Here is a 27,146-nt window from a genome sequence, read left to right as displayed (position 1 = left end):
TAATGCAAAAAATTTAAATTGCAGAAACAATGAGGAAAATGGATTCCAATGTTTACACCCCCAAAGATCAAACTGAAACGGTCAAACATCAACGGATCATTTCCCTCTTTGCACACAAGTTCAAGAAAAAAGAATCTGAAAAGTACCAAAACATTGAAAAGAAACCGGTAGCCAATTGGAAAGAAAGAACGACTAATAAAAATGAATTCATCCAAGGGAACAGAGAAAAATGCAGATGCCTTTCATTTGCATGGAGAACACACTTTATGTTTTTGATAACTTGGTACCAGGCCCATGAACCGACTAATCTGTGGAACAATAATTCCGCCCACTAGCAGATGCCTAATTAAAGCCAGGCAAAGCCTGTAGTACACCTTGGAGATGTTGCCAGCAACCGCCCATCTCGCTCCTCCCCACGAGTAGTATTTCTGTCGATGCAAAAGTCCATTCCTCGTTCAAATGATGGCATGATCTAGCAATACCGTGTCGTCAAACCCCGCATGTAGCAGAAGAACTTTTTTCCTGTAATAAAAAGAAAATGTCAACGAAAAAATACAACTCTATGCACTCTTAGAAAAGCCAGAGTCTCGTACCATTGCACTAGATTCACGCAAATGATAAGAATGAAACCCTATGCAGAACCCACATAATCTCAATCCAAATGGCACGAATAAGGAGCCAGGACACGAAAAGAATACGACATGGAAATGCTGTTTTTCTAAAAACTAGGATACTGATATGTTGAGGTCATGCTAAATATAACTAACATAAGTAGGAGTATTACAAAAATTCATATCAGATACAAAATGTAATTTCTGTCAAATTAGGATTAAAAAAATCAGTTTAACATTGTGTGATAATACTACAAAAAATGAACCAACTAGCCATGATATTATTCACCCTAGCCCAATGTTTTTACAAATCTGTATTCTTACCTCATAATGTATGTGTAACTCTCCCCGAGTGTCCAAGCATGTCCAACTCTCTCTCTCTCACACATACACATACACAAATGACATAATATCAGTAGAGTTGGATACGTACTTATGTGCCTGACATGCGTGAGCATGTTGTGTCCTAACCTGTCTGACATGCATCAGGGATGGATACAAAAGGCCGGTAGTGTGTGTGTGTTTGTGCTTTTTCAATCTAACCACATCATCTATGATAGGTAGCATTATGCTTACGATAGGTCAGCAGATATAAGGATCTTCTACAAGAAAATTTTCTTTCTTTTGCATTTTTTTCTTTCATTCATTTCCACCATGTGCTCATATGCATGTGTGACTTGAAGCTAAGGTCTAAATTCTGAAGCTTTATTTGAAATAAAATCATCCTAAAGGTGGGAGATCTTTACCTATGACATACGGGTAATCATGACCAATGATCGAGGAAATTATCAAAACAAGAGTCAAGGATTTCAAAATACTGACAAAACTCATACTAAGAGTGAGTAGTCTCAGTGACACCATATATAGGATACATTCACCTTGTGGTCTAAGCGAACTACTCAATGGCCATAATGTTGTGTTACCAATTCTGAAATGGTGAAATGAAATCACAATTCCATTCACATACCTGGCAAGCATTGTTAAGAGAAATCTCTTTAATGGCCATAAAGTAGCATTACCGGCCTTGTGGTTGTAAGAGCTGTTTCCAGCTATTAGCCACGAAAGACAAAGTTGGTGTTGGCTTTTGGAAGGGATGAAGAGTAACTAGTTAAAGGAGTGAGGAAGAAGACAGAGAATGGATTCCCTGTTACATTTGGCTGGTTAGAAAGGAACAAAAGGCAGAGATGAAAGAGGACAATAGAGTGTGATGGTGGGTTCATATCAGCCAAGAATGCAAAAGAAAAGTGGTCAAACAACAATGTAACTGAAAATCAGGGTCACTAGACACACATAGTAAAGATATGTTCACATGGAACACTTCAATAATTTTGGCTCACCTTCCATCAGAAGTCATAAATATCGAAGGGATCTCATACGATAATCATGCGTCATTACACTATCTATAGGGGCCTACATCCAGTGAATGATATCTTGTTACTTTCTTATGGAAGGGAGACCTACATATTTTACAGCAATAACACTTGAACCAAGACACATCGCACAGCCTTCCGGCTATAAAAACAAGGGATAGCCACATAGTAGCTAGAGTAAACTAATGGCTTTCACATACCTCTGCAATCTCTCCCTCACGTCTTCTATATTCTTCGTCTTCGTAACCATCTCTTCTTTGAGACCCATGGTCACCTCCGAGCCTGGGGTGTCATGTTACATAGTCCAAACAGATGAACCAGCAAGGCCATCTCAGTTCCCAACCCAAGATGATTGGTATGCTTCCATGATTGATTCGGTCATTGATCAGAAAGTACAATCGCTCTCCGGATCACGTATATTCTACACATATGATGTAGTGTTCAAGGGCTTTGCAGCGAGGCTGACTGATCAAGAAGCTGAAAATTTTGTAAACATGCCAGAAGTTATTAGTCTTTTTCATGACAAGGCTACACTAAAGCTTGACACTACTAGATCACCAGATCTTCTTGGTCTGAATCATAACTATGGCCTGTGGCCAGAAACCAACTATGGTGAGGACATTGTAATTGGGGTGGTGGATACTGGAATTTGGCCAGAGAGTGGTAGCTTCGATAATAGCGGGCTTGGACCAGTCCCCTCAAGGTGGAAAGGAGTGTGTGAAGAGGGAGATGGATTTAATTCCAGCAATTGCAACAAAAAACTCATTGGTGCAAGATTCTTTCTTGAGGGGTTTAAGCACTCCTCGTCAAATGAAATTGTCTATCATATGTCTCCAAGAGACGATGATGGACATGGAACACATGTTGCCTCAACTGCCGCAGGAACCGAGGTCGCAAATGCAAATACATTTGGATTTGCCAGCGGAACTGCTCGAGGCATTGCTTCCAAGGCAAGGATTGCCATTTACAAAGCTTGTTGGCAAGATTGCTCTCCGTCGGACATGTTTGCTGCCATGGAGGGTGCCATAAAAGACAGAGTAGATATATTGTCAATATCAATAGGATACCCAGAGCAACCTTACTTCGAAAATCTGATAGCAAGAGCCGCATTTGCTGCTGTGAAGAATAACATTTTCGTTTGCTGCTCGGCAGGAAACGATTGGCCAGGTATGAGTTCAGTTCATAACACAGCACCATGGATAACCACAGTTGGATCTGGATCAATGGATCGCAGTTTCCCGGTTGAAATCCAAATTGCAGACAAATCTTTTGTCCGGTCTTCTCTTTACCCGGGAAAGATCATCAACGGAAGCTTCCCAGTTGTTAATCTTGGATACTGTGGATTTGAAAAAACAGTTCCCAATGATGTTGCAGGAAAGATTGCAGTTTGCAGCAGTGGCGGCGTAACTCAGTCCTTTGAGGATGGAAAACTGATTCATGAAGCAGGTGGTGTGGGCTTGATTGCATTGAACTCTATATTTGATGGAGAAGAGGTGAAAGCAATTGCTTACACACTGCCCTCACTCACAGTGCGTTACAGAGAAGGACAGGAAATTCTCTCTTATATTAACTCAAAGAAATCCTACAGTAAGCTTCAGAATTCATAACATGACTGTAGTGGGGAAAGATAGAGCTCCAATTGTAGCAACCTCTTCTTCAAGGGGGCCCAACCAAATGCTCCAGAGATCCTCAAACCTGATATCATTGCCCCCGGTTCGAACATTCTTGCTGTTTGGCCTCGTAACGTGGCTCCCACTGAATCTCCACATGACAGAAGGAGTGTCAAATTCAACATAATTTCGGGTACATCAATGGCGTGTCCCCATGTTGTCGGTGTTGCTGCACTGCTTCGTGCTGCTCACCCTGATTGGTCCCCTTCAGCAATCAAATCAGCACTCATGACTACTGCTACGACAATCGAGAATCAAGATGCCCCAATAGCTACATATGTGGATATGGGACAAGCAACTCCACTTAGCATTGGTGCAGGCCATATTAATCCGCAAATGGCTTCTGATCCCAGGTTAGTTTATGATGCAGATATATCTGATTATACCAAGTTTTTGTGCTATCTAAATTACACAGAAAAACAAATGAAAGCTTTTGTAGATGCACCAAACGCTTGCGCAGGCCATGCCGGTGCTCTTGGAGACCTCAACTACCCATCAGTTTCCGTGGTGTTCAAAGGTAATAGTACCAATCAAGAGCTGAAGAGAACAGTGACTAATGTTGGAGAGCTCCTACCAGAGAATTACAAGGCTAGAGTTGTCAATTTTGAAGCGGAAAAGCTTACTGTGAGCGTTGAACCGCAGAGCTTGATCTTCAAAAAGCTTGATGAGAAGCATAGTTACATCGTCGAGTTTAAGAGCAACTATTCGGTTGATAAGAGTGTTGGTGGTTTGAAACAAATGGTATTTGGGTCCATTTTGTGGGAGAGTGACAGGCATAATGTTAGGAGCCCATTTGCAGTAATGTGGCAGAAAAACTAGGGGTTGAGTAAACATGTAGAGACTGTATGGACCTAGCTGATATGTATGATGTTTTACAAAAAGGGTGGAAGTTTAAAGTACTAAATAAAAGATTTGGAGTCAAGCAAATTCAGCTACCTTAAATGATATTACTGGTTGTTGTTATAATTCTATAAAAAAAAGAAAAGAAAAGAAAAGAAAAGAGGAATTTGAGAATTTCAAGTACTTTGTAGAAATGGACTGGACATCAAGCATTTAAGTACATGCTTGGGAATTGTAGGTGGCTTACAGGGTGGTGAGATATTGGATTCTCCATCCATAGGAAGATGCATTAAATTTCAAATCTGTATTAAGAAAACAAAAATTGGATATCTTTGTCCTTGTTGGAAGGCATTGGCTGTTAGCAAATCAGAGTTCTACACTTCTATGTTGCCTTTAGATCTTAGATGTAAGTAAAGGGAAGAAAAGTTCTGAAGGATTTGTAAAGCCAATATTTTTCTTCCTAAGCACTTTTTTCCCCAGAAAAAAAAAAGACGCTACTTACTATTTTATCGATTTCTCCATATGCTTTTCTTTTTTCTCCAAACTTTAGTACTTTTAATCCACTTTCATAGAGGATAAAGATGGAGTGCTAATAGAATTATTACTTCAAAAAAAATTTCATTTCCTTTGCTCATGCATGCCTTTGGAGCGTTTGGAAATAATTTATAAAAAAATTAAACCAACAAATCTAATCTAACATAGAGCCCAAGCTCAGCAAAGCCTACCCAATTAACGAACTACCAATCACAAAAGATCCTTGTTTAGGCTATCCTTGAAACTAAGACTTGGAGTCAACTGCAAATGTTTTTTTATTCCAAGTAAAATTAAATCTTATGCTTATTCTAAACCCTCGAGCAAATTTGAGTAAATATTTTACAAGTATCTTGTCGATATCAACTAAATGTTTTCCTAGTATTGTTACTTTATATCTTGTCTTGTTTTGTAGCTCTTTTGTTATTTTTTTTTAGGATTCTTATGCTTATTCTAAACGCTTGAGCAAATTTAAGTAAATATTTTACAAGTATCTTGTCGATATCAACTAAATGTTTTCCTAGTATCGTTACTTCATATCTTGTCTTGTTTTGGAGCTCTTCTGTTACTTTTTTAAGGATTCATACGCTTGAGAGGTTCTATCCTACTTGAGAATGCGCTCCTTTCTCGATGAGAGTGAGTTTCCGAGGCGGTTCTGACTTGGTAGCGCGGGAGCACAGGTTCTGGAGAGGATTCCTCAGCCGACTAAAGGATATCGCAACTAAACACCTACGTGTGCAATTAATTCCTAGCACGGAGCATTGTGGACTCTCCAAGGAAAACAAGTAGGTGTGTGCAAGCACATTCTCTACGCGAGCGCGCCAAAATGACACAATGAGCCCACTTTCGTCCAAAATATACATATTATTCCGCCAATCCACTATTTAATGCATCATACGGAGATTCTTCCTTCTGTTTGGGGTTTGGAAACAAGAACAAGTAGTTATCATTCTTAATTACTTCAAACTTATGAATATGAATACTATAAGAAGATCGTCAAAATAAAAATGTAGTGAGAAATCAAAATGTTCTAAGTTAAGGTAATAAACAACCCGCAAGCCAAGAATTCTTATTAGTCACAAAGAAACTGCAGGTTAAAATTACTGGTAATACAAACGTCATATATATAGAGCTCCAACAGACAGTTGAGTGTTAGAATGGTTTTATAATGCGCGCCTTCAAAAAATAAACCTTAACTTGCAATCCCCCATTAAATTTGAGTAAAAGCTTTAAAATTGAATTATAATACACAGAATCAAAAGGTGAAATTAAAAATAAACCTTAACTTGCAATCCCCCACCAAATTTGAGCAAAAGCTTTAAAATTGAAGTATAATACACAGAATCAAAAGGTGAAATTGAAAATCAAGGTTCTCTTTGTAATTGTCCATTCCGTACGATCACACGGAAAAGGGGCACTATAGCCATGCACAAGTAAAATGATGATCAATTTCATGGACACCAAAAGAATCAGGTATCAATACAAGTACCAAACTATGTACTCCGGAAACAAAAATAAAAAATAACAGAAAACACACGAGTTTTTAATCCAACAAAATCCATGTTTATTACAGAAAACCTACATGCCAGGATGGGTAACAATTTCTTGTATTCACTTGAAATTTTTACCTGAATAAAGCCATCATTTATTGCTGTTGGCTTTCGTCATCTGCAATAGAGGTCTTCTTCAGCAATGAAGTATCTGAACCGGTCATATCCTTCATAGGTCTCCTTCCCTAATGGTTCAAGTCCATCCTAGAAGCTTGGAGTTTTTAAACCATGCTATCATGTTACAGCAAACCCCTCTCCTACACATAATACCACAGCACGAGAAGCTGTCACTGGTTAACAAACTTTCACAACCGAGATAAGAGTGAGCATATGTTTGGTTCCAGTGCTGCCATGGCTCTCCCATAGGGAGGTTTCTGGCCACAAAGAACACCCGAAGTACAACATTGCAGCTTATAACTGATCCAGACTGCCAAAACAGCAAGGAGGGAAGGGTTCCCAATTCTTATTCCATTGAAGTGTTAATAATCCAAAAGGGCACCCTTGTACATGGCCAAAAGTTCCATTGCATGATGTCAAGTCTAAACCTTGATATAAATTTCCCCCAGAAACTCCTCTTTCGAAACCTCAATACTTAAGCAGAAATGCTATTAGAAACCTCAATATGTTAAGCAGAAACGCTATTTGTACACAATGATGGCCCACACAATGCACATGTGGCAACAAGATAGCCCAGTTGGTACAAACACAGAGTGGGCCATCTTGCTGCCACATGTGCATTGTACATGCCATGCTATTAGCATTTTTGTACGTCAAGTAACTAGGTTCTGTAACGGCCTCTTGGATGTGTTACTTGACTAGGTTCCTTCTATAACGGCCTCTTGGATGTGATAACACGTAAAACTCTGTATAGAGGGATTTCTCTCTCCCCCATGCTGTACATCAAACAATTAGGCCAACTAACTAATGCAGACCTTTCCAACCTGACTTCAATCCCAAACTTCCAACTTATCTTTGGAAATCGAAAGAAAAATCGTAGCCTTCCTAAACATATACCTTTACATTCGTCCATTGAGAAACCAAAACTCCGCAACAATTCAATCTTCCTACAAAAACCCACAGCATTAACCAACATCCTCGAATCAACGGAAAAACCCACATCTAAAACTCGCAAAACGAGGTCCCTAAGCGCCTTCTCGCACATAACCAAAATCCGTGGTTGCCTCTTTCAAAAGCATTGAGAGCTGGGACCCAACAATCCCACAGCTCTCCAAGAAGGCAATGTAACATTGCATCATCGGGTCTTTGATAGCCGCCCAATTGCATCGCCGCGGAACCCGAATCAAATTCTGGTTGTTCTAATCATTTATAGTAGAGTTTTCTTGATTAGATTAATACAGGGTATCAATTTCTCGTCCAAACTACGAGTCAAAAGCATGGAATTGGTTTTACCCAGATCAGAACAAGTGAGACCCAGGTCCTGAAAAAACTGCAGCTTCGGCTTCAAAATCTTTTCGAGGGTTTTGATCCATGGGAAACGGGTAGAGACGGACAGGGCCTGTGGCTGGGAGAATGAAAGGATTCGATTACGTAATTGGAGATGGAGTTGGGGACGTTGAGGTTTCTCAACTACAGAAACCTTGATGTTGAAACGAATGGGAAGGCTTTATTTCTATGGATGATCCCCAAAATATATTCGAAATGTCAATTCCGTCCCCAATATACAAATCGCATCTATTGCATCCCAACGTTTAAATGGTCCCCAGAACTACCTCCGTCCACATTTACTGTCAATTACAAGGGCATTATCGTCAAATCCCTCATTTTATTTTTATCAATAGTCCTCAAAGTATTAGCGAAATGTCGATTTGATCCCCAACATACAAATTACGTCTTTTATCAAAGACCACTTATCTTTTCCATCTGCAAAACCCCTAAAATCCAAATCAAAACCCTAACCCAATTTCAGACACCATTACTACGCTCTCCACCTTTAGCTACCAAGACATCACATGACCAGTATTCGCTCCCCATTCGCACTAGCCACCATGCATGTTCCCCTTGCCTTCTGATGTCGCCTGCTCATCACACACACACACATACAAGAGAAACGCGATTGAGCAGACAAAAATGGTGGTCGTTGTATGTTAGGGACCAAATTGACATTTTGCTAATACTTTGGGAACCATTAGTAAAAATTAGCTGTAGTTTAAAGACGAAGTTTTATAAATACCCTTGCACTTGACGATGAACACAAATGGAGTTAGTCTCAAGGACCATTTAAACGCACATTGTAAACGTTAGAGATGCAATAGATGCGATTTGCATATTGGAAACCAAATTGACATTTGAAAAATACTTTGGGGATCATTTGTACCAATAAGCCCTAAGGGAACGGTGAGGATCCGAGTGTTTTTGGAGCTAAGTATTTCAAGGGGAATTTTGAGAGGTTGAGAAAGGTGAAGACGCAAATTGATTCGAAATTTTTTTTGTTTACTTTCCTTTAAAGATGGTGAATATTACCTTCCTTGCAATTTGTGTATGATTCACATAATCAATATATTTGTTGGTAATAAAATAATGAGTTAATTTATGGTGAAACCTACACAATTTTCACTTGATTGAAATAATGTTCAACCTCTTTAAAGCAGGGCGAAAAAATATATTCTCAATTGATCCAGGTTATCATGTTGAGGTGTTTGGTAAAACGGACTGGAGGGCAGTGTTGCGCAGCACCGTGTTGCGCAACACACTGTGCAACCCCGTGCTGCGCAACACACTGTGCATGATAAATCGCCGCTCCTGTCTCGCTTCAATGATCGAAAACGTTTATTTCGTAGAGCTCGTCAAGTAGATCGAGTGTACTAAAAATTAGCTCAATTGGATATCATTAAGTACCTCATCCGAACATTATTATCTTGAAATGAATGGATCCGAAACACTAGATAAAATCCACTATATTTTGGTGCACTTAATAATTTCAAAATAATAATGTTCGGATGAGGCCGATCGAGCTGATTTTTGGTACATTTATTTCACTCGACGAGCTCTACAAAGTGAACGATTTCAATCATCAAAGCGAGACTGGAGCAGAGGCGATTTGCCGTGCATAGCATGCTGCGCAGCACGGCCCTAGTGACAAATGTGATTCTGTTTTATATTAGTACTTTAAATTTCTGTTGGGCACAGTATTAGATTGGCTTACTGGAAAGCCAACGCATTCAAAGGCAACAATTTGGTCTGTAAGAGCTGATCAAGGCATGGGGTGACCCCAGGTTATAACACTGCCAGAAATTACAAGAATAAAATCAAAATCTGAAATCTATATATAAGTTCACAACCGAAAATCTAAAAGAGCACTATAATTCGCAAAAAAAAAAAAAAAAGAAGAAGAAGAGGAGGAGGAGGAGAAGGAGGAGGAGATTACAACTCAATAAGGGCAAAACGACACCTTTTGGCGAGCACAGGGTGCACTTGGAAGCATACACTCCGAGAGGGAAATAGAGTGGCTTACAAGCTTGTAAACACGGGGTCGGGCAAGATGATAGAATGGTCTCTCACATTGTTCCGCCGCAGGATATCATCCATTTGTTCGAGGCGGACATGAGAAGAGTGGCTTTTGAGAGGCTTTAATTGCCAGAAACTTATGTGAAGCTTAGACATGTACAACAAAGATTCAAAATTCCTCTTGCTTATGAGGTCTACTAATTCTTAGGAAGAGAAAATCATGTTTATAGAGCAGTTGTAAGCAAGTGTTTACAGAGCTCAATCTCGACTGTCCAAAAGTATTTTGGATAATCCGAATTAAAAACAATCTATTAACTATCAATTACCATTAACTATCTATTACCGTTAATAGATTATTTTTAATCCGGATCGTCCAATGCCGAAAATGGACTGTTGAAATCGCTGAGCTCCGTACCGTAAATAAGTTTCTCTCTTCTTAGGAAACCAATTACAGTTCACAAATGATGACCCATTTGAAGCGAAAGCAATCCCATTAAAAATTACGAGTATATTAATTCGCATGCATTATACAAACACACACAAAAGTATTTATTCAATTGTTTAACTACACATTCCTGTAGGGTCCATACACTTAATGGTAAACCTTAGAAAATGTGTGGTTGTAAAGTAGTCTGGAATACCACATGGCGGTACTACCGGACTATTATATAATTTCAACACAAACCCCCCAAATTGGCAGAGAAAATTGTTTCATCAATAAATTTTTAGAACGGCGGAATGAAATTTTATTAACATTTGAAAATGATACAAAGATTAATTGGACAAAAAGAGAACGTAAAGTCCAATCCGAGACCCAAACCTTAGATTGGCAAGATACCAACGAAAGCAAAGGGAACAAAGCCCAAACTCCTAAAGACCTAAAAGTCCAGATAAAATAGTTAAAACAAACGGGACGCAGCCCAAACACTCAAAGAGGCCTAAAACCCCAAATAATATGGGACGAGCCCAAGTAGTAAAGCCCAAACAAACATCTAACCCCTAAACATCACTACCGCCAACACCAAACACCGCCTAAACCCCACGGCCGCAAATATTAACCAAAAAACCGTTGATTCAATTCAATCCGGGAGTCCGAGTCCCTAATTTTCACTTCCACCAAAACCATTACCAACACATCATTTTACTTTCATCATAAACGGCCACTATATCACTCCGGCTATGTTTGGATGGCAGACATCCATAGGGAAATAGGAATAGAATTCTAAATTCTAAGATTCTCATATTTGGGTTGTGATTGAATGGGAATATGATTACTGATTCAGGAGCAATTAGATTCCTAAACAGAGGAGGAATTTCATATACCTCCACTCCCCCATGAGAGTTTGAGTCCCTAATTTTCTCATCTGCCAAAACGGGAAGCTAGGATTTTAACTCAAAGGGACTAGATTAATAGACATGTATTTTTTTATCGGAACGTATACTTATTATATCATTAAGTTTTCATTTGTGCATTGAAATGATTATAGACTAATGCAGTTAAAGTATACGAATCATTTTGTTTTTTTTTTCTTTATGCTACTTCAACTGTCAAATGCTTATTTTTTATTTATGAAAGAAATTGAAAATAGAGAATGTAAAATAACCGATTTTTTTTTATCAAATCAAACTAAAATTATTAAGATTATAAGTAGCTATACACGAATAATTATCAATAATATTCGAAATCATATATACAAAACAAATGGCCACTATACCATTTTCAGAACATTATGAATGTTATGGCTACCCTCTATTCTTAATATCAGTGTGTACCTTCTACCAGTATGGCAACTCCTAAACACATTAATGTTGAGATCCCAGCTTCAATAGAATTAATTATGAATACATAGACTGGTTTTGGCAGCACAAAAATAAATTAAACAAAGACTGGTTGAAAATGAAAAAAAAAAAACCCAGAAAATTAAACACATACATACTACTACTTCCTATCGATTGAGGCCAATTGACAATACAACAGCCAGTAAACACCACGCCAAAAAGAAGTAGCCCACCAGTCTTGTTGGCACTACGTCCTCTGGGTCCTGTTTAGAACAATAACTTGTGCAAGTTTAGATAGTACTGCGTCAGGAATTCGACCAAACCAACAAACACACAACCCGCAAAGATAATCAAGAGTTTTAACAACCCAGAGTTGATTCACCGGACCGATCGATAGAGAGAAGTGCTTGTTTACTGAGAGGCTTTCGATTATTGTATCTGGATACGAATCATTCTTAACGACATTGTGCTCGTGATATGTTACCAGGGAACGCTACTACCCTAGCGAATTACTTTTTGGTACGAACGTTACAAAACAGCAAATTAAGCGATTTCCAAAGCGATCCCCTTAGTTTTCTCCAAAATGCCAACTTATCATGGTCAAAATAGAGAGAAAATGGAATTTCGGTGGGAGAAATCGTAAAAAGTTCAGTCGTTATGCTCCTAGGAATGTGTTTTGTATGGATAATTTGACCAACAATATTTAGTTTTACTAGATGTTTATCGCTTGGTAGAGTAAGTTCTAGTTTTGTAATCTATAGAAGCCTACCCCTAGCGTATCACAATTTAAGCATGTTTCGTACTTCATTCCCGTTCCCATTCTTTGTACCGGAACGATCCGCGTTCCAGGTAACGTAGGACTCGTCCCTAGCCTTAATGGGAAAAACAAATTTCATGCTATTATCAGGTTCCATCTACTTATGATTTCAATGATTTTTAAGTTTATCAGTTTAGTAGCACAGTAACGCAACGAGTGAACAAATGACAGATCTATCCCTGCTACAATTTATGCAATGACAATTTACGGTTGGCAAGACGAGTGACATATTTATGAAAATTTATGAATTGGGAGATTTTGAGAGGAGAGGATAAAGAGATACTGATGCAAACCTCTGGAATTGGCTCTGATGATTTTTTTGAGTTGTCAACCTCATAAGGCCATAGGTATTTATCTTGATTCGCCTTCCTAGCCAAGCTCCAATCGTACAGTCTTCTCTCTTGCACATTCGATAAAACAGCGTACGATTCCTAGTAACAAATACATAACAAAATAAAGAAGCAAAGGAAATTTGTTTTGCTTATGTGACGAGGGAAATTTCACAACTGGTAGAGAGGAATGAAAAAACCGCGACAAACCTTTAAAACCTCAAGTTTCTTGCTGAGTTCTTCCTCATCGAATCCTTTGTTCATTAACTCTTCTACCTTGTTCTTGTATGCTGCATAAACCTACTTTATGGAAATCAAAACAGTGTGTGTGTGTGTGTGTGTGTGAGAGAGAGAGAGAGAGAGAGAGAGAGAGAGGGAGGGAGGGAGGGAGGCCGAGACTAGACCGTTCTGTGGGGATTTTCATTGGCCCTTTCTAGGCCTACTTTGGGGTTTGAAGCATACATTTTTTAGATCTCATGAGAACATCACTCCCCTAGCCAAAATTCATGTCAATTCGATATCGATCAATAGAACTTAGCACACTTGTCTAAAAAACAAAGAAACACGTACATTGGATCGAATACTCATTTTGCTCAATATAAACGTCTTTGAATTTAACGATATCTGACCAACTTCATTTTTTACAAGGATTGATGTTCATGACGAGATCGAAAAGTTAACGGGTTGAGCCCGAAAAAAGGCCCACAGAAGGCCACAACAGCATGGTCTGGTCCCAGAGAGGAGCTGGTTCCAAGATTTAAAACTAGTGAAGTTTTGATTGCTGACCTGATCATTTGAACATCCTTTCTGAATTCCAAGACTGCCATAGTAATCAATATCTGTAATTGCTGCATCCCAGATTTAATCTTGATCAGTGAATATGATCCAACAACACAAGAATCCTAGCAAGCGATAAAAAGTAGAATTTTCACGTGGATGACTAGTAAAAGAACTCAATTTCCAAACAATAAGTGTTCAGCTCATACACTAGTTAGTTTTTGACTGCAATAACTAATCAATCAGTACAACCGGAATGGTAAACAATGAGAACAACCAAGGAGGGAAACCATCAAAAGATAGAAAACAATGGACACAAAACCTCTAAGAACAACCAAGGAGGGTACCAATCCCACCTCTCTCTCACATCCTTACCAATGGCTAGAAACTCTTTTAGAGGATCAGCGGCCTGATAGCAAAGAAAGACTGTACTCCATCAATAACATCAGTCCTTACAACATCCTAATTTTTTAGAAAAAAGCAAAATTATACCCATCAGGGCCCGGAGCCTTATCCCTATTTAGAAACAACCCTTTTGAGTACAATTGCAGCAACATCCTTCTTCTCCCCAAATTTAGTGCCCAATAGCTTTTCGTACAAATTCATCAAAGTCGGTAGGATCTTGTTTCTCATCCTAATGGAAGCCATCCTCCTATGTAAATATATTGTAATTTGATCTCCCAAAGGTAACCATCTTACCCTGGATTTTCGTTTATCAAACGACTCCTCAATGATTCTTAGCCTCCTATACTCAAATAAATCATCTTTTTTCTAGGAGGCTGCAATGTACTTGAAAATGAATCCATTTCTTCAACAACCCTTTTACCAATAATGCATTGGTACAACAATCCTTGCTAAGCCCTTTCAAACGCTTCAATTTCAGGACCTATTTTTTCATAGGATGCCCCTCTATCCACATATTGCTAATTCCAAGCCTAATGCAGCAAGTCCGGAGATGTGGCATGGCTCATCCAATGGGTAAAAAACTTTGACGGTTTCTTTCTAGCTGTATTAGTTAGATGGTAGCAAATCGGGAGCAATGGTCAGAAATTCCAGAAGCCACAAAAAGTACTGCAAGTCCTGTAAAAGATCTTCCAAACAATGATCAACCAGCGCTCTATCAGTTCTGCTCTTATTACAAGCCATGCCCCTGCTTCTACTAGGCCATGAGAACCAGAATCCATTTTGAATTAAGATCATAAACCTCTATTTCCTCTATGCAGTTGTTAAACTCATTTTCAGCATTGAAATACAAATTCTCTTTATCAATTCTTTCCTTCGACCTGCACTAAGATTACCCAATATTATCGAAACAATGCTTCTATGCATTGCCTTCGGTTCATTCTATAAAAACTCAATCTCTCATGTACTCGATTACAACCATGTACCAGAGTCACACATAGGATTTCTGAATTATATAAGCGGTTTAGCTATTGGTTGTGAGATCTTGGTAGAAGCCCACCGAGAGGCACTACACCCCGTAGTGCATTAATGCACTACAAGACCCCTTGTCACTGATTGGCACTAGCGGACTACGAGACCCCTTAGTCCTATTCATCTTCGCACAACTCAGAGCAAGAAACTCTTGCATATATGAATTGGACTGTAATATGCAACAACAATATGCAGACACGATAAATATACGAACATAAATGTATATGAATTGGAGGTGGTTACGGATTCCACGGAGAGCTCTTTCAACGTTGAGAGTAGAGATTACTGACGGAGGCCCTTTGGGAAGTTCAATGGGAGACTCCGACTCGGCCTCTGCCTGTGTCACCGCTGCTTCTGCAGATGGACTACCATCGCTACTACTGCTTCTCACCGTAACTTTAAGCGGCTTTTTCGTTGTTTTGGACAAGGAGGACGTTATGGAAACAGAGAATGAGCAGCTGCTGCAAGTAGTAGTAGTAGTAGTTCTTGGTGCATAATTTTGCTGTGGTTTTGAGATATAGTGAAGGGCTGCTGCAGTGGTAGATGATGACACAGCCATTTGGCTTGGGGGGTTTGTAGTGTTAGAATTAGACTTAGATCACTGGCAGTCTGGCATTTATTCAGCTTCGAAGAGGGGATAAGGCGTATATGGGGTACGTTTTCCCAGTGGCTTTCAGGGGTTGAGGGGGATTTGGAAATCCTGTGCTGCACTAGCCTATAGTGCACTCTGCAGGGCAGATTCGAACAGTACATCTTGACGGTCAATGGTTCAGATATGTTTGGTATTTTTCACCGGTCAAAGTTAATTATTGCCGGTAAAAGATAACAAACATATCTGAACCATTGATTGCCGAGATGAACGGTATGGATATGCTCTGCAGAGTGTACTACAGGGAGTGCTCTGCAGGTCCGGTTGAGGGCCCGTTTTGCTACATTTAAGGAGCGCATGATTTTAGAAGAGCACGGAACGGAACCAATGACATTCGCGAGTGTTTGTGGTACCAGCATAAGTTATTACAGTGTGAATGGGGCCCGCACTTAATATGAGTGAATTTGTGTATTTTGTGGTGTAAGTGTTCTTTTGTCTGTATGTGCTATGAGGTTGTAGTGAACTTCCTTGGAGGCTTTCTGAGATATTAGTACCATCATAAAGTTCGCCGAGCTTTTGATTTAGACAAAAAATAAAGTTTAGCTAGGAGTAATATTTATACCTACACAATCGAGAGATTTTCTTACAGTCTATTTCCTGAATCATACTAACCATTCATTTTTTAAAAACCATACGATATCGAATTATGTGCTACCAAAATCCAATCATCTTGATTTTTTGTACCAATAAATTCCTCGACGAACTCCGCTAAATGAACTATTCGTCACAAATATTGTGGTGATGTTTTTTTTTAAGGGTACTTTCAAGGTACCACCCAAGTCCAGTGACGTGATTTGAGAGCTAAAGTTAGATATGGGAAGGTCCGAAGGTGTGAAAGCACTTCATGTCATCCAACTGAATGATTGGTGTGTACTCATTATTTATGAAATTTCAAAATATTTTGGAAATTGATATTCGTGCTCTAAGATTTACTGCAGGCGCTCCACCTTTTTATTTTTACACTGTGATGTTTGTAATGTTGCTGGTATAAAAACAAAAAGGTGGAGCGCCTGCAGTAAATCTTGAAGCGCGAAAATCAGTTCCCAATATTTTATTTCCTAAGTAGGGAAGAAATCAACACAAGTTTCGACACAATTAATGATCTCGACGAGATCAAAAAATAGCAATTTCGATCATCAAAATAGGTCCAGAAAAGACTCACAAATGAACCAACAACATCCAACGAGCGTCCGATTTTGCATAATTTAGTTGGTTTGATTAACCATAACAGCTAAAGCACACTGATTTAAGGGCAGAAGCAGAAACAATGACGAAATGAATTTGCAATATTTTCACTTCAAAGATCAAGCTGAACTGTCAATCAATCAATCAATGGATCAACTATCTCTTTACACATAAATTAAAGAAAAGAATGAGACATTAGCCCAAGATTAAAACAGGCTCGGAAACCAATAGGGTACAAAGCCAAAAAAAAAACTAAATGAAATCAACAAGGAGAAGAAGAAAAAACACTAACTCCAAGACAAATGTACAAAAAATTCAGACAGATATAGAACAGAGATCCTCGAATACTTGTCTGATACTAGGCCTTTCATTTACAGGAAGAATACACCTTAATGATATAGCAAGCAATCCATCCATCGCGGTCGAGTGTTCTTCTTCCCCACCGGCAATGTCTCTATCGATACAATCCATTCCCCGTCCTTCTTGATCACACAATCTAACCCAATCCGTGAGATCAACAGCTCCCGATTGGCCGGAGATTATGTCACCTGCACTTCTCCGGGTCAACAACTCCATCAAAATCACTCCGAACGCATACACATCAGTTTTGGTAGACGGAATAGGTTTGGCGGCAGATGCGAGTTCAGGAGCTCGGTATCCGAGTGCACCTAGGTTTAGTATCTGCTCGGCAATACCTGTTGGAGTCATCAGGCGGTGGAGGCTGTAGTCGGTGAGCAGAGCGTTCAGATCGGAGCCGGATAGGAGTATGTTATTGGGTTTTAGGTTTCCATGAGGAAAGCCTCGATCGTGAAGGTAAGTCAGACACCGAGCAACATCTATGGAAACTTTCAACCTTTGGGTGAAGGATAGGCGGGAGTATCTCCTAGGTGTCGTCTCTGCACAAGATACAGACGTTGATAGACCAAAGAAAAAAAAAACAAGAAACAGATGGGTTCAAAAAGAAAACAATACGTAAAAACAAATAGCAATTTATAGGAAATCTCATCATGATATCCTAAACATCTGTCCAGTTACATCCACAAGGTATTACACGGTCTAGAGTAGAATTCAACTCAAATGCTAGCTACTGGGATGAGGGTGTACCCCTCACGCTTATATTATATATTCTGGCAAATTTGGAACTTCACTTTACCGAAGGAACAAACCCCGATGATGCTGCAGCACCTCAAAAGTATGGGTTTGCAGCACTGTCACTAGTTACATCCTTCCAAACTACGTGCCTATTGGTCAACCTTAATGCTTGTACCGTCAAATAAAGGTCAGAATCGTCTAAGGAAACCATAACACTTGCCACATACTAAGGAAATTTGGTTTAGAGAAGTGAGAAGGATTTCAGGAAGTTAAAGCATTAAATCTTGCCTCGTTTTAAGCCCATGACAAATGTGGCCTACAAGAAATGGTTCGATATCTCACCCTGTAGCACTCTGAGAGTAATACATCGGTGAAGTGAAAGATTTGGGAAGGCTTGATTGCAATGACTAACAAGCTGGGAGTTCGAAAGCATGATCAGCCCTGTATCTAGCACTAAATTTTGGCTGGTCAACGAAAATAGAAGTTCAACAAGAGAAATACTATGCTCGAATACTCTTTACAAGAGCCGTGTGATTTGTAGATTGGTTTGAATTGTTTATCTCACATAGTATTGTATAGGGCCTTTTTGTCTACGGCCTTTTATGTACACGGGCGGCATTCCCTTAATGCCTTATATAAATATTTAGTTATCAAAAAAAAAAGAAGAGCCGCGTGATTTCTTGTAATATTGCACTAGAGTCATGCAAAATGCATAGTGAATAGAGTGTGCACGAAACCCTGTGTGGATCCTTCTAATATCAATGCATCTTCTATAACAGCTTTATATTTAATGATAGGTCAGCGGGTCTAAGGATCTTCTACATGGAAATGTAACAATCTTGAACTTCATGTCCTTAATGAGTGTATTGACCTGCTGAGAGGAAATAAATAACTGCTACCAGTGTTCTATTTACCATTGCCATTCTCATTATCAAATACATGATTGTCACATTTCACTCACAACCAAGAGAGATACAAGATGGAAATTAAACAATACCGAAGTTAACAATGCAGATAAAGGACTAGATGAAAGTAGCACCCTCATAACCTCAGTAAGCTTAAAACAAGAAGCATGCTTGCATACTATAGGCAATATCTTCGAGTAATACCATGCGATAAAAATATTTCCCACATAGGTTTGACGAAACAACTTGTAGTGCAAACAGATAAGTCAGACATCATAAAACTGGGAACCTCAACTATCAGTCGACTTAAACTGCCTGCATTAGCTATTCATTCACATGTTAGAGAGACTCTCCATAAAATACAACTACAAAAATGCTTTGTTTTGGAGTAACTTAATTAATGTATTTCACGATTACAACTTAAACATAACCATTTAGAAAACTTGGCACTGATGCAATTATTAACAACCATATATCATCGAGAAATTTAGTAAGGCTCTTACCATAAAGATGAAGGGCCAAACTATCTCCCTGGACATAATCTGCCAAAACAAGCCTCTCCTGTTCTCTTGGCCCCCAATAATAAGCTCGTAAAGGAACGATGTTGGGATGTCTCAATGATCCAATTCTTTTAATTTCCTTGGCAAATTCTTTCTTATGCTTGACTAATCCTACCCTCAGCCACTTCACAGTCAACATATGCCCACAATCTAGAGTCGCCTTATACAAAGTGCCATGACTGCTTCTACCCAAAACTTCTGCTGGAGCCCGTGACAACTGCTCAGCCGTGAATGCTAGTGAAACATCCAGGAAAAAAAGCTCTCCAGCCAAACGATCCGGTGAATTTACATCTAATGTCACAGGTTGTTCAATTGCATCAATAAAACGAGGTGAAGAAGATACTGGGGAATCTGAAGAAGACTTCCTTCCAGAAATTGCTACAGCTTGACCAGGGTTGTGTAAATTGGGATCCAAAGATGCTGAAGGAGTAACAATTCTCTCAGGGGATACATGCTCAACAATCTCAGTACCAAATTCTCTCTGACCCGACAATGACCTTGAATTTGAGGTTAGTAAGTGATCATTGGAAAAACTTGACGAAGTTGGTGGTGGCTCAACACTTGTGGGGAACTTGAAAAGAGAAGTCCTAGAAAATCTTCCGAGTTTAACATCTCTGTCAGCAGTTTGGCTACTAAACCCACTTCTGATGCGAAAATCCTGAACTTTCGTTCGATGGTACGCGATCAGAACAAAGGCAATCATCACAGCAGCCCCAACTGAGGCAACAATGATAGCTACTCTTATACTCGATTTTGAAGCATGACGATTCTCCGAATCTTGATTTTGAGTAGGATTGTCAGTCTGGGATGACATGCCAATTGGAATGATTAGCAAGGAATTGCCAGGTCGAAAAGAAGAGAGAGGGAACTTTATCAAATTTTCCGGAATAGGTCCTTGGAGATCATTAGAAGACACATTAAGAACTTTTAGACTTGACGGTAGCTTATTTGGGATCTCACCCGAAAAATTATTCCTGGATAAATCTAGGTACTCCAAGCCACTAAGATTGCTTAATTCACTTGGTATTTGTCCTGATAAGTCATTATTTGCAAGATTAAGCAACTTCAGACTACCATAATTACCTATATCTGGTGGCAAGTTATCTGTTAACAAATTATCAGAGAGATCGAGAGACTCTATCTGTGGATAAGAGGGTAGAACTAACAATCCCCTTGCACCTGCCCCTTGAATAGGAATAGATCCATTAAAATGATTTCTGGAAAGGTTCAGGTATGTCAAGGTCATTGATGTGAAAAAACTAGGTGGAATAGGCCCATCAAGTTCATTCAAACTCAGATCAACAACAGAAAGCCTTTGAAAGGTCCCAAACAGAAAAGGTAAGGTACCAACTAAAGAATTATTCCTCATACTGAGAGTCGTCAACCCTGGGAACTGAGATGTCAGGTTTGGAACATTTCCAGACAACCCATTTGAACTCAGGTCAAGAATCTCCAAATCTGGTCCCCAACTTTGCATAACAGATAAATCACCAGAGAGCATATTTCTGCTCAAGTCCAGTATGAGACATCTTCCCACAACAGAAGGCAGAGAACCGGAAAACACATTCGATGAAAGATTCAAAATGCTCAAAGTTGTGGAATTAATCACATTGATTGGACCTGTGCACACACATGCAAAAGATTAGACACCACACTTAATCAATACAGAAAAGCATTTGCTCAATACATTAACAATCTCCAATAGCGTGCATCAAGAGAAGATTTTAACATTAAGGCACTCAATAGATGTTACCATGGAAGCAATTTTCAAATTGCATGACTAAAAGAACACATTTTCTTTATAGGGAAAACTCTTATGTGAAACATTTAGTGACAACAACCAAATACGGGCATAGGAATGAGGATGCGAGGCTGAACAGACAATCCAAATCACATCCATTCCAACTACAGTAAAAACTTTCAGGAACATGTACCAACACCCAGCATTTTAGATGAGGGCAACCAAACTTAGTGCATCATATGCAACCAACATAAGCAAAACGATGGAAATGAACCTAGCAGACGAATTGACTATGAACTCAACAAGCCTTAAGCAGCAGGCGCATTGTAACAACACCAAGAGTCATAGATCGGTCAGCGAGGCTGCAGCCTGAACTAGGGATTGAATAGACTAAAAAAGGTAAGTCATAACAACGAAGGGAAACAAGATTCAGCAAATATCAATGAAACTAATCCAAGACAAGTAAATCTAATATGAAGCATAATTGCTTAATTGATCCTTTCAGTCAAAGGGTATATATATTATGGAATACCCCAGAAACATTGGTGAATATCTTACAAAACTATTTGACAGCATTATCAATTTTCTTTGAATCCATAAGTAACTTGCTTCAAGATACCAATACGGCAATACATACAATCTCCTTGCTCAAAATTGAAATATGAGGAGTTTTATACAGAAAGTATAACGCCACTCAGTGCAAAAACTCAACAAACATTGAGTTGTTCACCAAGGTCATAGGGTTGCAAGATGGTTTTATTGTGCATATTTTTAAGGAAAGCAACTTTGAAAATGCACAAAGGTGCAGGGGCAAAAGAGAAGGCGGAATGAAGAGGTAAAAGATGTTTTGGCCAATGTTCTAAAAGTCGCTAGGCGTTAGTCAGGCAGTCGGCCACCTTCGAGCGATTAATCGGATTAATCGGTATATATTTATTAGTAATCGGCAATTAATCGTTGGTCAAACCTAATCGGATAGACCCTGCCAGCGATTAATAGCTTATTAATCGCCGATTAATTCCTTATTTTAGAACACTAGTTTTGGCATCCCGTATGCATTGTCATTCGTGAAATACCAAAACTCAAAGAGTTTCTTCTGAACCGAGGATATTGATGTAGGACCGACAGTAGGAGCAACACCTTGGGGCTTGGGGCACTGTAGTATTGTTGGTCCTCTGCAAGCAGTACTGTTCACAAGATACTACCAATTCAGCAATCTTTCTGCTGTGAGTTGTTTATCCTTTCGTATCCCTCACTGCAGAAGTAAAATATTCCAACCACTGCATTGTCATTCATTAAATGCCAAAACTCAAAAGGAAGAGTTTCTTCTCAACTGAGGATATTGATCGAGAACAGAAATAGCAACAACCTGTGTCTTGGAGTACTGTAGTATTGTTGATCTCCTGAGAGCAAGTTACTACCAAAGTATTCAGCGATATTTCCACAGTGAGGGTTGTTTATCATTTCATATCAACTTACTGAAAGGAGAAAAATAGCACAACCATTGACCTAATCGTACAGGTCCCTGATCTGCTCACTCTATGAGTTACTGTTGTACGCTTTGGTGGTAATTATTGAGGGGATTTATATACTTCATCTATTGCTTCACTCTGGGTGAAAATGCAAATCACGTTGGAGTTGGCAATGGTAAGTAAAGATTCCAGTAGTTATGATCCTATTCCTTCAAAATAAAATCTCATAAAGTTACCGGCGGGCATTTGACGATAATGATAGGTACGTTAGCTTTTGATAACTTAGAACAGCTTGGTTTTGATAGCAATAGGAGAATCTTATAGGAGGTTTCACCTTGGTTTTGTACAAGAACCTTAGGCCAGAGTCCCTAGACGCAGGGTCAAACATGCATTCTTCACCCCTCAATGGCACCAAAAAAGCTCTCTTGGCTTTAAATTCTCATCCACTCTAGAATCATAACAAGCATACACGGACACTCTGTTTAAACTCAATAGAAAGCCCCATGAATCCTTCGCACCTGTCATCTTGTGCCACTTCAATCGCGACCCAGTTGATATATTTGCACCTAACAAGCCGAAGCACCCCTTCCACGTTATCAAAAGTGTCGCAAGACTCGCAATCCTTATCGTAGTTTCGTTAATGAATGGAAGGTTACCAATTACCACTGCCGTTATGCTACGATCTGTACACGCCTGAGGGTGCAACATAGGAAACAAATTCACAGCTCCAGTTGCCGCCAATGTTACACCACAGAAATCCGTCATCGTAACTATTAGCATTTATGTCCCGCAGATCCACTATCTAACACCTCGACCCCTTTAGTCCATGATTAGAAAATCATACATTAAACTACTTCCAAGGGTTTCCTTAAATCGGGTGAAGGAAATTAAGATTTCGCCCTTTGGAACTTCTATATTTGAAAATAACGGTTTCAATGGTTGATGATTTTACTTTGTGCCTTCACATGTTTATACAACCGACGCAACAAATACTATGAAATTCGAGCAATACACCAAAAATATAAGGAAAATGAATTTTTCACTCCTTTTCTTGTCTTACTATGTGGGATTACGAAATTACCCTTCATATGAAAAGGGTTATTTCATAATCTCATGTGAATAAGTACAAGAAAAAGAGTACAAAGTATAATAGGGGAGTGTAAAAATCACTTCCCAAGATATAATTACTTCGTATCTGCTTCGCAAGACCTTTAACTTGATAGACGGTCAAACCTAGACCACTAGACTACACCATACAACACACACTGTAAAACAGGGTCTTACAACATGAAGATAGCCAGAGGTATCTTCACTCTTTGCTTAGAGGCTGATTCTCATGACCTCGAGGCTAGAACATGTGCCACGATGGAGTATAGCATTGGCCATTGCCATGTCAAGCACTCTGTCTTATTCGAAGTAATATATTACTTCAAATTGAGTTTGTCGACAAACTAGAGATTGTGGAGTATGATAAAAGGTTTCCAAATTGAGTTCGTCAACAAGAAGCACTCCAAACAAAGAGATTGAAAAGGCTTCCATCTTAGTTTCCTTATGTTGGGCGCAATTATAACCCCAAATCTCCTTACTTTTCACGCGATATGGGTCAAGGACAGACAACATGCACATTTTGTCAGCGACTTCAGACCAAAAGTATGGAAAATAGAAAGTGAGTAAATGCTCCACATATGCAAGAACATCTACAATTGAAGAATGAGGAAATAATGCTCATAGGATCCGAAGGCTCAAAGCTTGTGTATACGCCAAAAATTCTTAACTCTTTGTATTTCAATTAATGCACAGTGCAAACAAGGAAATAAGGTAAAATACGGACTCAGATTACATAATTTCACAAGTTGAAATAATTTCTTACCTGAAAACCCATTGCCACTGAGATCTAATTCTTGCAAAGGAATTGAAGTCTCCAACAGCTCTTCTGGTATCGACCCAAACAACTGGTTATTTCCCAGGCGCAACACTTGAAGATTTGGCAATGACCCAAATGAAGGAAGCTGTCCAGTCAGCTGATTACCACCCAAATCCAAAACCCTCAAGTTCCGAAACAGAGAAATTGCTTCATCAGTGAAAAACCCACCACCCAACTCATTGTGACTCAAATTCACATACGACACCGTATTCGCCAAACTTGAAATGTTGTTCACGTCCATTGAAAGCGATCCCGAAAACATGTTAAAGCTCAGATCAACGTGGTCCACGTTCCGAAGCTCTGAGAAGAAGTCCTGAATGTCTCCCTGAAGCCTATTCGAGTGCAAGTCCAACACCTTCAGTTGCTGAAGATTCCGGATTCCACTTGGATACCAGCCTGCATATGTCGAAAACGAACCGCATTTTCCAACATTCAAGAACTTTTTTTTCTCTTAACCAAAACGTAAATAATGAAAAACGCACAAAATAAGCTTCTTGATACATCAATGCAACTACGGATCACTATGCAATTCAACTTATTTCCAAATCTAAAGACAAATTACTATGATACCAAAGATTCCATGCCAAATTTTGTTCACATAGAAGGGGCAGCCACACTGAATTTGTAGCTCCATTGTATATCTATATTAACGTCCATATGAGCCCGACTCTATATCTATCTATCTATATATATACACACACATATTGTGAATTTGTAGGTCATATGTATATTTATATTTATCTATCTATTATTACACACACATTGTGAATTTGTAGCTCATACGTATATGTATATCTATGTCTATCTCTCTAATTGTCTATATATCTATGTATATAAATCTAATTACCCATATATCTATATTCACAAACACATTGTGAATTTTTAGCTCATATCAGTCATATGCATATATATAGCTATGCCTATCTCTAGTTATCTATAGCTCTATCTATATATATAGCCATGTATATATAGATAATTAGAGGGGGGGTTTCTTTGGCATAATTAGAGAGGCATAGACAAACATATACATTTGAGCTACAAATCAACAATGTACATATATACAAATATTTATACACACAAACACATAAGCGTAAGATGGCTTTTGGACCTTAGGAGGCCAACAAGAAGTTCCATCCCCACCCACCTGTAAAATTATTAGACGACAAATTCAAGTAATCCAAACCCCACAGATCGTTGATGCGAGCCGGGACCGGCCCGTAGAACTGGTTCGCGGACAAATCCAAGTACTGCAAAGCAGTCAGTTGCCCTATCCCGGGCACTAGCCGGCCGGTGAGCTCATTCCCGGCCAGGCTCAGATTCGCGAGCATTTGCAAGCCGGTTAGCGTGGTGAACTTCAGGTCCCCGACCAGGCCGAGCCCGTCCAGCGCGATGGCGGTGACGTTGCCGGCCTGGTCGCAGACGACGCCGTAGAACGAAGTTGGATCTGGAGCGGAGGGGTCCCATGAGGAGAGGACTTTGTCGAGGGGGTCGTCTTGGATCCCTTTTTTGAACTCGAGGAGGGACTGGAGTTCGGTGGTCTGGGCGGAGGAGGGGTGGAGGAGAGAGAGGAGGAAGAGGAGGAGAGTGAGAGGCATCTGTGGTGGTGGAGGCGGCGGCGGTGGTGGGGGCAATGCGAGGGGGGAAACCCTAGGAATAGTGGCTCATTTGGTGGGAGATTTGGAGGTGTGGAAACTCGGAGCCCTAGAGGTTGCAGATTCTGAGGGGAAGGAACAGGGTTTGGAGATGGGAATTGGGAAGGGAGTGAGACATTTTAGAGAGAGAAAGAGAAAGGAGAGAGAGAGAGTGTGTGTGTATGTGCAGCTCAGCAAAGGAATAAAAGAGGAAGAAGGGTTTTGTATTTATGTATGCGTTTAGACCCCTCATGAGCGTTTTGATGTACATTTCGGTCCCTAAAGTTTGAAGTTCTACGTTTGCAAAGTTCGGGTTAGTTTGAACTTTGAACTAGCAGAAGGAGAAATATAAACCGATTACATTTATGCTGGAACTTGAAGAAAATAAAAGAAAAAATAGAAAATTTGTATTGTGCACAATTTTTTATTTTTATTTTTTTTTCCAAATCAGACAATGGGAGAGAAAAAATTTTAAATCTTTCATTCCTTTCTCTTCTTTTTCACAAATTCCAAACAAAACATTAGTTTTGCAAAAGCAAATAAGATGAAAACCCAAATGAGCCCAGTTAATTATTAATTGTGTAGTATTTTTTTTTCAATTTGATTAAGTTGTTAGTAATTCTTTTCATATTTTGTATCGTTAGCCTAATTATTCATTATTCTTGGCTATTTATTTTTCAAACTTCCTTCTATTCACATATTTTTATTAAGCTATTTTATCTCCAACAGACTTTTCAAACCGCAACTATCAAAGTAAATGAAAAGTTTTTGGCATATTTTGCAAGCTTCAACAGGTACTTTAAGCACTATCTCACCT

General features: G+C 39.3%; 2 protein-coding genes and 1 long non-coding RNA gene across 3 annotated transcripts; all 3 read right to left on the bottom strand.

Moving 5' to 3' along the window:
- LOC131303935 (uncharacterized) lies at window positions 1-7,317 on the bottom strand. Its single transcript, XR_009192262.1, has 2 exons — window positions 6,651-7,317; window positions 1-522 (listed from the first exon to the last, which is right to left on the bottom strand). It is a non-coding gene; the product is annotated as an uncharacterized LOC131303935 (long non-coding RNA).
- Window positions 7,318-11,840: 4,523 nt separating this feature from the next.
- On the bottom strand, window positions 11,841-15,857 carry LOC131304367 (NAD(P)H-quinone oxidoreductase subunit U, chloroplastic). Its single transcript, XM_058331592.1, has 5 exons — window positions 15,417-15,857; window positions 13,749-13,810; window positions 13,173-13,262; window positions 12,927-13,064; window positions 11,841-12,079 (listed from the first exon to the last, which is right to left on the bottom strand). The coding sequence occupies exons 1-5, from the start codon at window positions 15,730-15,732 to the stop codon at window positions 11,984-11,986; spliced, it is 702 nt and encodes a 233-aa protein (XP_058187575.1). The 5' UTR covers window positions 15,733-15,857; the 3' UTR covers window positions 11,841-11,983.
- A 1,233-nt stretch (window positions 15,858-17,090) lies between these two features.
- Window positions 17,091-26,527, bottom strand: LOC131303819 (probable inactive receptor kinase At5g10020). Its single transcript, XM_058330846.1, has 4 exons — window positions 25,843-26,527; window positions 24,645-25,094; window positions 19,508-21,184; window positions 17,091-17,903 (listed from the first exon to the last, which is right to left on the bottom strand). Exons 1-4 carry the CDS (start codon window positions 26,291-26,293, stop codon window positions 17,323-17,325), a joined length of 3,159 nt encoding a protein of 1,052 aa, XP_058186829.1. The 5' UTR covers window positions 26,294-26,527; the 3' UTR covers window positions 17,091-17,322.
- Window positions 26,528-27,146: the final 619 nt, after the last annotated feature.

The sequence above is a fragment of the Rhododendron vialii genome, chromosome 10a (genome assembly GCF_030253575.1).
Source record: "Rhododendron vialii isolate Sample 1 chromosome 10a, ASM3025357v1".
Classification (NCBI taxonomy): Eukaryota; Viridiplantae; Streptophyta; class Magnoliopsida; order Ericales; family Ericaceae; genus Rhododendron; species Rhododendron vialii.
Note: the sequence above shows the minus strand (reverse complement) of the source record. Positions and strands in the feature narration are given on the sequence as shown.